The 14382-nt window shown below is 37.1% G+C and overlaps 1 protein-coding gene across 1 annotated transcript; it reads left to right on the top strand.

The window, feature by feature from the left end:
* The first annotated feature begins 9908 nt into the window (after positions 1–9908).
* Positions 9909–10916, top strand: LOC114760913 (uncharacterized). Its single transcript, XM_028950222.1, has 2 exons — positions 9909–10108; positions 10265–10916. Exons 1-2 carry the CDS (start codon positions 9909–9911, stop codon positions 10914–10916), a joined length of 852 nt encoding a protein of 283 aa, XP_028806055.1.
* Positions 10917–14382: the final 3466 nt, after the last annotated feature.

Here is a 14382-nt window from a genome sequence, read left to right as displayed (position 1 = left end):
GGGAAATTGTAGTGATAAGCCTTGTCGTTACGGCTCACACAAATAACTAGAATTAAGCTCTACAGTGTATTAGCTCAACCCTAGGTCAAACCACAAGGAGGCTAGCTGTCTTAGGACTTTAGTTAATTAAATGCCAATCACAAATAAACTGTAAAATTGAATTTGATTTTATCTACTTGAATTATTCTAGCTAAATCTATCTAATTTTTATTTGATTTTCAGATTTAGATGAATTATGCATGATAATGGCATAAATGTAAGAATGTAAATGATGAAAGTCTTCCTAAGAGTGTAACTTAACATTCATTGCCTTAATCGAGTTTCCATCTCAATTAGTGCTATGATAGTAATAGACCTAATCTATCACAAAACATAGAGAAAGTAGAATGTTCAGGACTCCAGTATGAGCATTGAACAACACTCATTCAAAACCAATTAATTCAACCATAAAATTCAATTTGAACAAAGAAGAAAGTATGATTCAACCTTGAAAGCTAAATAATTCTATTTATTCACTTAATTGAATCAAAAAATATAGCAAAATAAATAGATAAAAGGTTCTCTCAATGATAAGAGAGAGAGTCCAAGATACTAGGAATAATAGTGAACTGAGATTAAGGAATAATAAAGACCTAAAATCAAGGAGAATAAAATCAAATTCAAATATATAAACAAATCAGATTTGATTATTCTAACAGCTGTAACTTAACTTAGATTAGATCTGGGGTTTCTTACCCCAAAGGCCCAAACAGGGTTCTACACTAACACTCCCCTTCAAGCTAGCAAGTAGATGTCATACATGCCAAGCTTTCCTCTGAAGAACTCAAACTTGCTTTTGTCTAGAGGTTTTGTAAGCATACCTACCACTTGGAGATTTGACCTTATGTAGACCAGGTCAATTATATTTGCTTCAATCTTTTCTTTTATAAAATGCCTATCAATGTCCAGATGCTTGGTCCTATCATGATGGATTGGGTTGTGAACCATTTGTACAACAGATTTGCTGTCACCCCAAAGTTTGAGAGGTAGGTTAGTATCCATTTTCAATTCTCCTAGGACACGGGTTAGCCATATTCCCTCACAACCTCCATTAGCAAGAGCCCTTAGCTCTGCTTCAGCACTGCTTCTTGATACTACTATTTGTTTCTTGCTTCTCTAAGTAACCAAGTTACCCCACATAAAGGTAAAGTATCCTCTAATAGACCGTCAGTTCACTTTGTCTTTTCCATGATCCGCATCTATATAAACCATAATATCTTGAGAGGTTCCCTTAGCAAAGAAAATTCCTCTTCAGGGGTCATCTTTAGATACCTTAGGATGGTATATATGGCTTCCATATGTTGCTCTTGTGGTTGAGATGAAAATTGACTTACCATACCTATAGCATAATTTATGTTTGGTTAGGTATGAGACAAGTAAATTAACTTTCCAACCAATCTTTTATACCTTTTAGCATCTACATGTACCCCATCCTTCTTGTATTCTAGACTGGTAGATGAATCCATAGGAGTTAAGGATGGCTTAGCTCCCAGCATACCTGTTTTCTTGAGCAAGTCAAGAGTGTATTTCTATTGAGACACAGATATTCCTGCCTTTAATTGAGCCACTTCCATTCTCAGAAAGTATCTGAGGCTTACAAGATCCTTTACTTCAAATGTAGTTGCTAAAGCTTTCTTTAATCACTTGATTTCCTCCAAATGATCCCTTATCATCACTATATCATCAACATATACTATTAGAATGGAAACTTTATACCCGAAGTGTTTCACAAAGACAGTGTGATCAGCTTGGAATTGAGTGTAGCCTGAGTTTCTCACGACTTTGGTGAATCGTTCAAACTAAGCTCTAGGTGATTGTTTTAACCCATAGAGGGATTTAAGCAGCTTACATGCCATACTTCTATCTCCAAATTCTGTAATTCCTTCAAGAACCTTCATATGTACTTCTTCTTCAAGATCCCTATTTAGGAATGCATTCTTCACATCTAATTGATGCAGCGACCATTCAAGATTTATTACCAATGATAATAAAATCCTTATTGTATTCAAGTTCGTTATAGGGGCAAAGGTTTCTTGATAATCAATTCCTTGTGTTTGTGAATATTCTTTGGCTACTAGGCGAGCTTTGAATTTATTTACTGTTCCATCAGTATTATATTTAATGGTAAACACCCATTTACACTCTACTGCCTTCTTACCTTGAGGTAATTTTTCAACTATCCATGTCTGATTTTTATTCAATGCATTTAGCTCTTCATTGATCACTTCATGCCACCTAGGATCTTGTACTGCCTCTTCAAATGTTAAAGGAATTTTTTCTTTATGTATCTTAGTGACAAAAATTTTCATACATGAAGAGAGCTTATCATAAAATATAAAATTGCTGATAGGATGAAGAGTACACTGCCTTACCCCTTTCCTTAGAGCAATAGGCCATCCAAGATTATCAAGTTATAGAATTGAGTTTGATTCTTGGTGTTACCTTGAGCTAGAGGGATTCTATTAGTTGGATTTTGGGCTGTCTCGTGCTCCTCATCCTCCTCTTCCTCTGATTCCCCAGATTCCTCAAGTTCATTAGTGCTTTCTGGGGTAGTAGTACTTAGTTCAAGTCTGGGATGATTTTGGGATTGGGTTACAGATCTGGTAGGACTTCTTTCAGGTCTGGTAGGACTTATTTCAAGTCTGTTGGTGCAATATCAAGTGCAGTAGGTTTTGTTTTAGGTGGAATTTGAGTGGTTTTAGGTCTGGAGTTATCTTCATGGATTTTCAAAGGTGCAAAATTAATTTTAAGGATAATTTGTGATGATTCTGGTGGGCTAAGAAACTCCCATTCCCTCTTACTCTCCCCCTAAATAGGTAGATTCAGATAATAGGCTTGGTGCTCATCAAACGTAACATCCATAGTTATGAAAAATTTGTGTAGGAGAGGGGAACAATATTTATAGCCTTTTTGGGAAATAGAATACCCAAGAAAAATACATTGGATGGCTCAAGCATCCAATTTGCTCCCTGCCGAATGGTGAAGATAAGCTACACAACAACAAAAATTTAAGGGCATTTAGGTGGCAAGCAAAAGTTGACCTAAATAAGATCAAGGTTTGACGAAGCAAAAGTTTGAGCAAATGATGAGGTTTGGATCTAACACTTAACAGTATAATATATCATATTTTTAGCTTTAAAATAAGTGGTATTTTATGAAATTTGGAGTATTGTACAAAACATTATGCCCTTCCAAAGTTGGGCATAAATTTTAGAAAATTGAAAAAATAACCAAATGAACAGTACATCTTGACATTGAAACTAGGTACACATACCCTGGACATATTTTTCTCTTAAAGAGCTCATTGCAAGCTTCAAGTAGGACTTAGAACCATGCCATTTTGATTTTTCTAGGATTAGTTATAATTTTTTAAAGTATAGAGAAATTAAGGTTACAATGAATAGTAACCCGAGAGAAAAGTTTTAAAAGTTCAAATTTCTCCAACCTAATGACTTGAGAAATGCTTCCAAATGCTTCCACTTGATGTAAAATTAGGTAATAAGGTGAGATGTGATACTGTGACAGACTCACAGATTTTGATGAAGCTCCTCTCGGGAAAGCTTCTCCGAGGCAAACATTTCCCTACGCCATGGCAAAGTCATCGTATCAGCAAAGCAAATCTGGATCCTAATTGCAAGATTAGTCTACCTACTCATTAAATCTGGCCTATTTCACCTCCTTAAATGTTTAGAAACCCTATTTTCAACCTATCACTCCATCCATTCTCCTCTCTCACTCTCCCTCATTAAACCCTTATCTTCTTCCACTTCTCTTTCATCTTCCACTAAGGGCAGCTCAAATTTACTGCTGATTGTGGTATTTCTAGCTCCAATGCATGGCTAGGTATATGTTCTCTTGAAGATGGGTTAATTGGCATAATTTCCAAGAGCTCCAAAGGGGAGTTGGTTTCATCTACAGTCTAGTTGCTTATTTATGAATTCCTAGATCTAGGGTTTGTAAAATTGTGACTAAACTATGTTGGTTATGATTATAATCAATCCTGGATGATTATCTTATGTATTGGATTAGTTAATGTTGAATGTGAGCTTCTATATATGTGATTACATATATGTTTCTATGCACTTCTTTTGATACTCTTCTTTCTACATGATATTGTTTGAATATAGAGTTAATCTGGATTTGCATTGAACCAAGTGCATTAATTAATCCTAATACCCATATTAAGTGAGCTTCATAGGGCTTTATGATTGGATGGTCATTCATTAAGACCCTAGACTTAAAGGATTCTTTAAGGTTTTTCATTTAGAAAACTTAGTGATTTCCACTCCCAAAATCATTTTGAAGTATTATTGCCAAAGATCCATTTTTAAGAGCTTTCATCAACCGTTTTGAACACTTGTTTTCCATCAATTCCATTTCAATATCCCAAAAATCCAAAAATATATTTACATAGCACTTCATTTCAATTGATAATTTTAAATGAAAACCTCCAACTTCTCCCTAGTCAATTTACATTTTTATGACATCTAGTTAACTCAGGATCAATAACTAAAGGCTCCAATAAGAGAACGACCCGAGGTTGCACCCTATAGTGCAATCCTTGGATAAATTTTGTATTTAACCCCAAGGCATTAAGTGAACAATTAAATCACCTATCCAACGCATCTGCTTTAATGATTCAAGTTTTTCTACTTTGGGGATTAAAACTAACCATGTACTGTTTACTTCCCTTAGATCTTTCTCTCCTTTCCACAATTTATGAACAAAATCACAAAGATCACCCCCCAACATTGCCTATTCCTTCTAAACGAAAGCAACTGGACAGCTGTCTTCCCCATGAGCTTTAAAAGCACCAATAGAGAATAAGGCTGCTTTAATCTCATCATCTGTTAGTCCTCTATTCATCCACTTTATATCTTCCTCTGGTAAAAAGGAAAAGAGACGGAAGAAGCCTTAATATCAAAAAAAACCAATCACCTGCTCCTGTTTAAATCAAGAACTATAGAATTCCATAGCCATTCTACAAAGCTCTTCTTGATCTTTCACCCAAACCCCATCTATCCTTGTTAACATCTGTTAGATTTAAGGTTTTGATGATAACAAAATAAGTAGTTAAGTTTCTCTGCATTTTTGTCAAAGAATTTATCGATAACCTGTTAGATAAATGGAATGTTCGATCACCTAATTGATCAATGGGTAAACTTATTGAAATATGACTACTATTAAGCAATTATCGATCACTTGATTGATAAACAAGGTGTTTGATAAGCTGTCAGGTAAAAAGACAAGTTTCTCTCTGTGTTGATAAGTATTTATCAATTGCCTTAGGGATAAATGCGATTATCGATCATGTGTCAGATAATTGGTAAGTGTCTTTCAAATGATACCCTGTTTAGAACATATTATGAGTTATCTATCACCTTATCGATGTTCATACTTATCGATAACTTGTTCTAAAACTGAGAAAGTATGCTTGACTAAACTTCTTTGGATGCTCGATCAGCGTTAATCGAATATCTTTAAACTTTTAAGTTTTAATTTGGACATTCATTGATAACTTTATCGATAACCACAATTATCGATCACTTCATCGATAATTACACTTATTGCTCACTTTATCGATCAAGGTCACGTTTTTTCATGTATATTGTGTCTCTGAATGAGTTATCCTTTTCCATAATTTTTCTAATACTTTTTCGATAAACCCAATTATCGATAACCTTTCAGATAAATTTGTTTTAAAATAGTTTTCCACAGTTACGTCAAGTGTCGATAAGCTTATGTATAAAGTGAATTATCGATAACTTGTTCCATAAAGTTCAATCACATTTCTTGAAGTTGTTCTTCATGATATTTTTAAGAAAATATGATATTATCTTCAAGCTTTTCTCAGCCTTTATTAATCATCTTATATTCTTATAATAAATAAAGAAGGCATATGATTCAAGTTACAAATTTTTCAATTGATTCCTGAAGTATTTTCATAATAAAAATCACTTTGATTACAATTCACTCTTTATCAATAACTTGCTCCATAAAGTGCATGATCCATAATGACTTTGATAAGTGAGTCTGATTTTCAAATTACCTCATTTCTAATTAATCGATAACTTTATCGATTAAGCTGCCTATCGATGAGATCTTTAATAATTTGACTCTCTGATTCACTGATTATTGATTTATATCTTTCACTATAAGTATTAATCCAAGGATCATCATTTCTTCTATTGTTTATTCATATTCTCTTATAAAGAAAACTTATCTTTCTATCGAGATATTTTCACAGTTATATTATAGGCTTAACCTACCTATGTCAGAAGAGTATTTATTACGAAGAACTGTTGCAACTGCCAATACACGTAAGCGATATCTCGACGGTTACAAGCTCTTGTGTCTAATGAAAAGTTGAAAGTCTCTGACTATAAAAACTGTGAAGAGCATTGAATGAAATAATGAATGAGCTGAGGTACCAATTGTTGAATCAACCTTCTGCATTCAATACTCTGTTTTCCATTATGTGCTCCAGTGATTATCCTATACACTCTTAAAAGAGAGTTTTTAATTCTTTTACTCAATTCAACGAGTGACTAGAGAGTTTGGGACTCCTAAAGGGATTGTAACCTTACGAGAAGTAAGGGGCAGTGATTAAGAGTAAGCTCAATTACTGTACTGTGGCACTAAGAGCCCATTGAATCTTGGGGTTTAGTGAAAAACTTATAAGCATTTTGAGAACTGCACGTAGGTCAAGTTGTTGAGACCAAACCATTATAAATTCCTACGTATTCTTCTTCAACTATTCTTTAGTGAAATCCTTCTAAACTTATTTCCCTTTCCTTTATTCAGTTTAATTCCTAAAAGGTCAGTTTTTTTGCATCACCCAATTCCCCCCTCTTGGATGAAATTGCCACTAACAACATCGCTACCTTATTTTGTAACATCCCAAAATTTGAAACCCTAGTAATGGGAATGTGAGAAATGAGATATGATTGATAAGCATAAGGTATGAGCAAAGCATGGAAACCCAAAATGGACGAAACTGTCTTTATCAGTCCCTAGGGGCAAAACGGTAATTTTAAGAAACATTCTCAAAAATTTCCTAAAAATAGAAAAATATGGAATTAGGGGTTTTTGAGTCACCTATAATGTTTTGGGAGTGATAATGGCCCAAAATAAATTTTGGTGAACATTCCCAGAAAAATAATAATTTTTGGGAAAATAAGGAAAATTAAAGGGCAATTAAAGTGATATAATTATTTTAATTACCTAAGAACTCTAAATATTTAAGGAAAAATATGGATACACTCCCTAGGAATATTTATGAATTCATAAAATTGTTTCCAAGCATTGAAAATGCAGGAAATAATTTATGGGGAATTTACTCCCGAATTCCTATTGGTAAACACCCGATTTCGGAGAAAATGTGAAAAAAATACCTAGAGGTCTTGAAAAAATCCCAAAACTTCCATATCACACTTTTGGAATAAATAGGGATTTATCATGAAAAGAAATAGAATTTTGGAAGCCCATAGCTATTTTTCTCTAATAGGGGGCAAGAAATGGGGTATTATGTGACCAAATAATTTTTAAAATTACCCTAACCAATTCCATTGCTTCCTAATTAGTTTTTACCATTTAGTTAGCATCCAACAAGGCCCAAATTCGTGCTCATCATGATCAGAATAGATGGCTTGTGTGCTGGGCAAATTTTTAACCATTGGATCAACTTTCTTGAAACTTGAGTCAAAGGATGTGTGGCTGAGATTACTCCCTCATTTTGGCCTACTTACACACTTAATTTTGGGGCAGAAATAGCTGTCCAAGGGCAAGTTTTGGGGCAGTAAATGAGGTCTATAAATACCCCCATAATTCAGCCAAAATTCGTGCAAAAATCTAGAAAAATAGGGGAGGTTCTGCACAAATTTTTCTGGACTTCCAAACACCCTTCAAATCACTCCCAATCCAAGGCTAATAATCAAGCTTTAATCCAAGACTCCTTAAGGTATTTTTAGGCTTTAATTTGATGCATTTTAAATGGCCAAATCATGACTTAATTTGAGGGGGAAGTGCTGTTCCATTTCTATTATGCTGGAAGTGCTAGGAAAAAAATAGCAAATTGAGTATGAGCTTGTGTTGTTGATATTTGGTGCGGTTTTGAATGGGTTATGGAAGAAATTACCCTAGGACCTATGAGTATTCAGTTCAGCCAACTCAAGAACTCAAGGGTAGGAATTGTTTCAATAAGTTCTAATGGTTCCAATGGATTTAAAATGTGATTTTGTGTAGGATTATGCCATGGAAGTATGTTTAAATTCATTGGAATCAAATGTGGAAATTTATGGACCTAAGGGGAGGTGTTCGGCCATCTTGAATTCATGAACTTATGATTGGATTTTAATGGTTTTGATGCTTCCATTGAACTCCTTGGGCATTTTTGTGTAGGGTTATGTGGAGGATTTGAATTTGGAAGCATTAAAAATCAAAGTTGGAAATTTTGACATCTTCCCTTGTAAAATTCATTTCTGTTTTGACCAGAACTTAAGGAAGGGATTTGATTTTGTAAAATTTGATTTGATATTTGAATTCTACATGAAAAACTATGTAGGAATGGCTAAGGAGGTTTCTTAGAGTAGTGCACTATGATCAGATCTTAGAGAAGGACCTGCTTCCGAAGAAGAGGCAATGGTTGGTCACAAAGGAGTTGCACACCTATCAGGCTATTTTTTAGGAGCTCTGTAAGCTATGAAGGTAGATTGACATCTCCCAGAACCAGTATGGGTACATTTATATGGAATATTTTTACTACGTATGACTGTTACATAGTGATATTGTCGACTAGAAAGAGGGAGAGATAGATGAGGAGATGTGGGGATAGGCCTTAGTCGACTCTTTGCCAAGGACCCTTGTTTGGCAGGATCAGATCCAGTTGGCTAGTGACCGTTCCAAGCAAGGCGCCTATGGAAGCTTTGATCAGATCCTGGATGAACTGGAGCTTTTTGTTACTTCTTATTTTCCTTTCTCTCCCATGTCTTGGGTGGATGACTGTATATGTGACTTGGATGATCGATGTTTTAGATGCTTATACTTGAAACCTATCTATGTACAAATATGAAGCATAGCTTAGTATAAAATATTTTGATGACTAAGTAATAATCTTATTCCTCTGTTCCTCTTGTAGTAACAAGTTAAGTAAAATGGTGAGAACCCGAAGAGAAACACAACCAAGGGAGGCAGCAAGAGAACCTCTTATTGACCTGATTCAATTAGTTATGGACTGAATAGAGGAACAGGAGAAGGTGATACAAGAAATTCAGGCAGCCCATGTACGCCAAGACCAGGAACGCGATGCTGCCATAGCAGCCACAGTGACAGCAGTGATAGCACAACTACAACAGGCTGGGCCAAGAGTGGCCAAGGCACCATAGCCAGCTCAACCCCAAGAGCCAGCAGCTGAGCAGGTGCGACCTGCAGGGGATCCTGATTCACTAAGACAGTGGATCAAACGATTCAGTGCACAAAATCCCCCGAGTTTCACAGGGACATTGAATGTCCAAGTGGCCGAGGACTGGATCACTCGGCTAGAGAAGATTTTTAATGTGCTTGAATATTCCTCTGAAAAAAAAGCTCAGATGGCTATTTATAAATTGGAGGGCGAAGCTGATCGCTGGTGGAAGAACACCGAGATGATCCTCCAGGAGAATGCAACCCCTATTACCTGGGAAGTGTTCAAGGAACACTTTAATTTGAAACACTTCCCACTGTCAGTAAGAGACGAAAAAGAGGTGAAATTTCTGATGATTCAATAAGGTCCTCAAGAGTCCTTCGATGAGTACCTAGATAGGTACATGAGGCTCTCTCGTTACTCTAACTACCTCTAACTTTGCAATGATGAGTGGTGGAAAACAGAGAAAATGGTAAAGGGACTAAGGCAGGAGCTAAGGGAGAAGGTAGCCCCACGACAACTTGAAAAGTTCAATCAGGCAGTGGAAGCCTGCCAGATTACTGAAAGTAGCCTAAACCACCAGGCGCTAGTCAGGCCCGCTCCTAGACCAGAAGGACCAGCAACAAGGGACGGACCAGAGGTGACTTCTTTCGGAGGAAATAGGAAGAGGTGAAAGCCTATGTTTTCCAAGAAGTCTAAGCAAGGAGGAGGAGTGAGATAAGGAGGAAGCAACATTACGTGCCAAACCAAGGAATAGAGCACCTGTGGTAAAAACCAAGGAGATCGACCATGCTTGATGGGTCAAAATGTGTGCTTCCGATGCAGCAAGCCAGGACACTATATAAGGGAGTGCCCTTTTAATATGGATGGCTCGAGGCCCCAAGCTCAAGGCAGGGTCTTTGCCCTCACAAAGGAAGAGGCTGATAAGTCGCCTGAGATGATACAAGGTATGATCCAAGTTAATAACTACCTTGTGCATGCAATGTTTGACTCGGGTGCTAGCCACTCCTTTGTTTCATATGAATGCGCGAAGCGCATAGGCCTTGCTGTTAACACATTATTATATGATCTATGTGTGGCTACTCCTACAGGCACTAAAGTTTATACATTTGATGTTTGCCTAAATTGTATTGTCCAGTATGCCCACTGTTGCACTACACTTGACCTAATATGCATGCCTTTTCATGAGATTGATGCGATACTTGGTCTGAATTGTCTGTCTACCCATAATATACTCCTTGACTGTAAGAATAGGACTTTGATTTTTCCTCCCCATGAGCTAACCCCTCATACCGAGGTGAAAATAAACTTGATCATGAGAGCCCAAGCCGGGGATTACCTAAAACATGGCTGTCAGGGGTACGTGGTATTCTTCTCTGTACATGCAGAAGTGGAAGAAGGCGTAACGGAGATACCCGTGGTATGCGATTTTCTGGAAGTCTTTCCGACAGAAATTAGCGGGTTACCTCCAGAATGAGAGGTAGAGTTTGCAATTGACCTGATACCTAGAGTAGGGCCGATTTCCAAAGCCCCTTATCGTATGGCTCCAAATGAAATGGCAGAGTTAAAGAAGCAGCTAGAGGAGCTATTAGAAAAGAATTTTATCTGGCCCAGTATGTCACCATGGGGAGCACCCATCTTGTTCGTCCGTAAGAAGGACGGTAGCCTAAGGTTATGCATTGATTACCGGGAGCTCAACAATGTGACGATTAAAAACAAGTACCCACTACCTAAAATTGATGATTTGCTAGACCAATTAGCTAGTGCCACAGTGTTCTCTAAGATTAACTTGAGATCAGGTTACCACCAACTGAGGATTAAAGCAGAGGACATTCCAAAGACCGCTTTTCGAACACGGTATGGGCACTGCGAGTTCTTAGTAATGCCCTTCAGATTAACGAACGCCCCTGCGATTTTCATAGATTATATGAACAGGATCTTTCGGCCATATCTAGATCAATTTGTGGTGGTTTTCATTGATGATATCTTAGTATATTCCAAGTCACCAGTGGAACATGAACAACATTTACGGATTGTTCTAAGTATTTTAAAAGAGAAACGGCTATATGCCAAACTCAGCAAGTGCGAGTTTTGGCTGAATGAGGTAAAGTTCTTGGGTCATGTGATTACCTAAGATGGAGTAGCAGTGGATCCCAATAAGGTGGAAGCAATTCTGAACTGGGAGCAACCAAAAATAGTAACAAAAATACAAAGCTTTCTGGGATTGGCAGGTTATTATAGAAAATTTATTAAAGATTTTTCAAGAATCGCACAGCCCCTAACTAAACTTACACGTAAGAACCAACAATTTGTGTGGGATGATAAATGTGGGGCTAGCTTCCAAGAGCTGAAACGAAGGTTGACCTCGACCCCTGTGCTAATAATTCCCGATCCAACCATACCGTATGTTGTATATATCGATGTTAGCAAGCACGGATTGGGGTGTGTATTAATGCAACAAGGACGAGTAGTCGCCTACGCCTCAAGATAGTTAAAGTCTCATGAAGAGAATTATCCCACTCATGACTTAGAATTAGCTGCAATAGTTTATGCCTTAAAAATATGGAGGCATTATCTATACGGTGCAACCCTTGAACTATATTGTGACCATAAAAGTCTCAAGTACCTGCGAGATCAAAAAGAACTAAACATGAGACAACGACGATGGATGGAGTTGCTCAAGGATTATTATTACCAGATAAAATACTATCCAGGCAAGGCGAATGTGGTAGCTGACACCTTCAGCTGAAAGATAGTACAAGTAGCATTCCTAATGATTCAGGAATGGAAACTCATCGAAGATGTGAGGGATTGGGAATCTTTATTCCATATGAAACTAATGACCTAGAAAGTAGAAGTGATGAGAGCTGAAGCCTAGTTGATAGAACAAATCAAAGAGGCCCAGAAGAGCGATCTGATAGCTGATACACTTCGGACTAAGCTAACAAAAGCTGAGGATGATGCAATCGAGGTGTCTTCAGATGGAATATTGAAGTATAAGGAACAGGTATATGTTCTGCAGTCCATCAGGCAACAGCTATTGGAGGGAGCACATAAGAGCAAATATACGATACATCCGGGAATGACGAAGATGTACCAGGACCTCAGACGTATGTTTTGGTGGCCTGGCATGAAGAAGGACATAACAGAGTATGTATCTAAATGCCTCACTTGCCAAAAGGTCAAAATAAAGCATCAGAGACCGTCAGGGCTTTTACATCCTCTAAATATTCTAGAATGGAAATGGGATAGTATCTCCATGGATTTCATCATAGGGTTACCCCGTACCTCATCTAGATATGACGCGATATGGGTGATTATTGACCGATTAACGAAGTCTGCCCATTTTTTGGCAATGAAGAAAGATTACCAACCAGAGAAACCTGCCAAGTTATATATCAAAGAAATTATGAGATTACATGGAGTACCAGAGTCGATTGTATCTGACCGAGATCCTCGATTTCTCTCTCAATTCTGGAAAGCACTGCAACAAGCAATGGGCACCAGGTTGAGCTTCAATACAGCGTATCACCCACAAACAAACGGTCAGACAGAGCAAACCATACAGACACTAGAAGATATGTTGAGAGCTTGTGTATTGGATTTCAAAGGTAACTGGGATGACTATCTGCTATTAGCACAATTTGCTTACAATAACAGTTATCACTCCAGTATACAGATGGCTCCGTATGAAGCTTTGTATGGTCGCAAGTGCAGATCCCCACTGTGCTGGACAGACTTAGGGGAACGAAAGTTATACGGGCCAGACCTAGTCGAGCAAACAACTGAGAGGATAAGGTTGATTAGGCAGAAACTGCTCACGACCCAAAGTAGACAGAAAAGTTACGCAGACGTTCGGTGAAAGTCTTTGACCTTCGATATAGGAGACCATGTGGTCTTGAAGGTGTCTCCGACAACGGGAGTAGGAAGGTCATTGAAATTGAAGAAATTGTCACTAAAATATATCGAACCTTTCCAGATTCTGTCAAAAGTAGGACCAATGGCATATAAAGTGGCCCTACCATCGAATCTTAGTCAGATACATGATGTCTTCCATGTATCCCAGTTAAAGAAGTACTAGCCAGATCCCTCTCATGTTTTGGAATATGAAGATATTGCACTACGAGATGACCTAACTTGGGAGATCAAACCAGTAAAGATCATTGATTGTCAAGTAAAGCAATTGCGGCAGAAATCCATCCCAATGGTTAAAGTCATCTGGGAGAATCTAGCACAAGAAGAAGCAACCTGGGAGAAGGAAGACGACATGAAAGATAATTATCCCGAACTCTTCGAATAAGGTATATTTTAAATTTTGAGGACGGAATTTATTTTAAGAGGGAGGGAAATGTAACATCCCAAAATTTGAAACCCTATAGAATGTGAGAAATGAAATATGATTGATAAGCATAAGGTATGAGTAAAGCATAGAAACCCAAAATGGATGAAACTGACTTTATCGAGTCCCTAGGGGTAAAACGGTAATTTTGAGAAAAGTTCTCAAAAATTCCCTAAAAATGAAAAAATGTGGAATTAGGGGTTTTTGAGTTACCTATGATGTCTTGGGAGTGAGAATGGCCCAAAATAAATTTTGGTGAAAATTCCCAGAAAAATAATAATTTTTGGGAAAATAGGAAAAATAAAGGGGAATTAAAGTGGTATAACTATTTTAATTACCTAAAAACTCCAAAAATTTAAGGAAAAATATGGATACACTCCAAAAATTTTCTACATTAGTTATGATTTTTCAAAGTTGACCTAATTTTTAGGGGTTACATGAATAGTAATCAAAATCAAAACTTTAAATCTTGGTTTTTACCTACTTTGAGCATCGTGTAATGATTCCGAATGGTTCCAAATGACGTATAATGGGGTTTAAAATGAAGGTGTGACATATTTCTTCTTCTTCTAACCAAAGTACGAATGTGATAGTATGTAATGTT

This window comes from Neltuma alba, unplaced genomic scaffold, assembly GCF_004799145.2.
Source record: "Neltuma alba isolate B1F8T4 unplaced genomic scaffold, ASM479914v2 tig00011044_pilon, whole genome shotgun sequence".
Classification (NCBI taxonomy): Eukaryota; Viridiplantae; Streptophyta; class Magnoliopsida; order Fabales; family Fabaceae; genus Neltuma; species Neltuma alba.
This window is presented reverse-complemented; position numbering and strand designations above follow the sequence as displayed.

Bases quoted from the DNA above. Each gene is read 5' to 3' on its own strand.
- LOC114760913 (XM_028950222.1), top strand. From the start codon at position 9,909: ATGGTAAAGGGACTAAGGCAGGAGCTAAGGGAGAAGGTAGCCCCACGA. The intron at 10,109-10,264 runs GTGAAAGCCTAT...CTTCCGATGCAG, and splicing joins TTCGGAGGAAATAGGAAGAG to CAAGCCAGGACACTATATAA.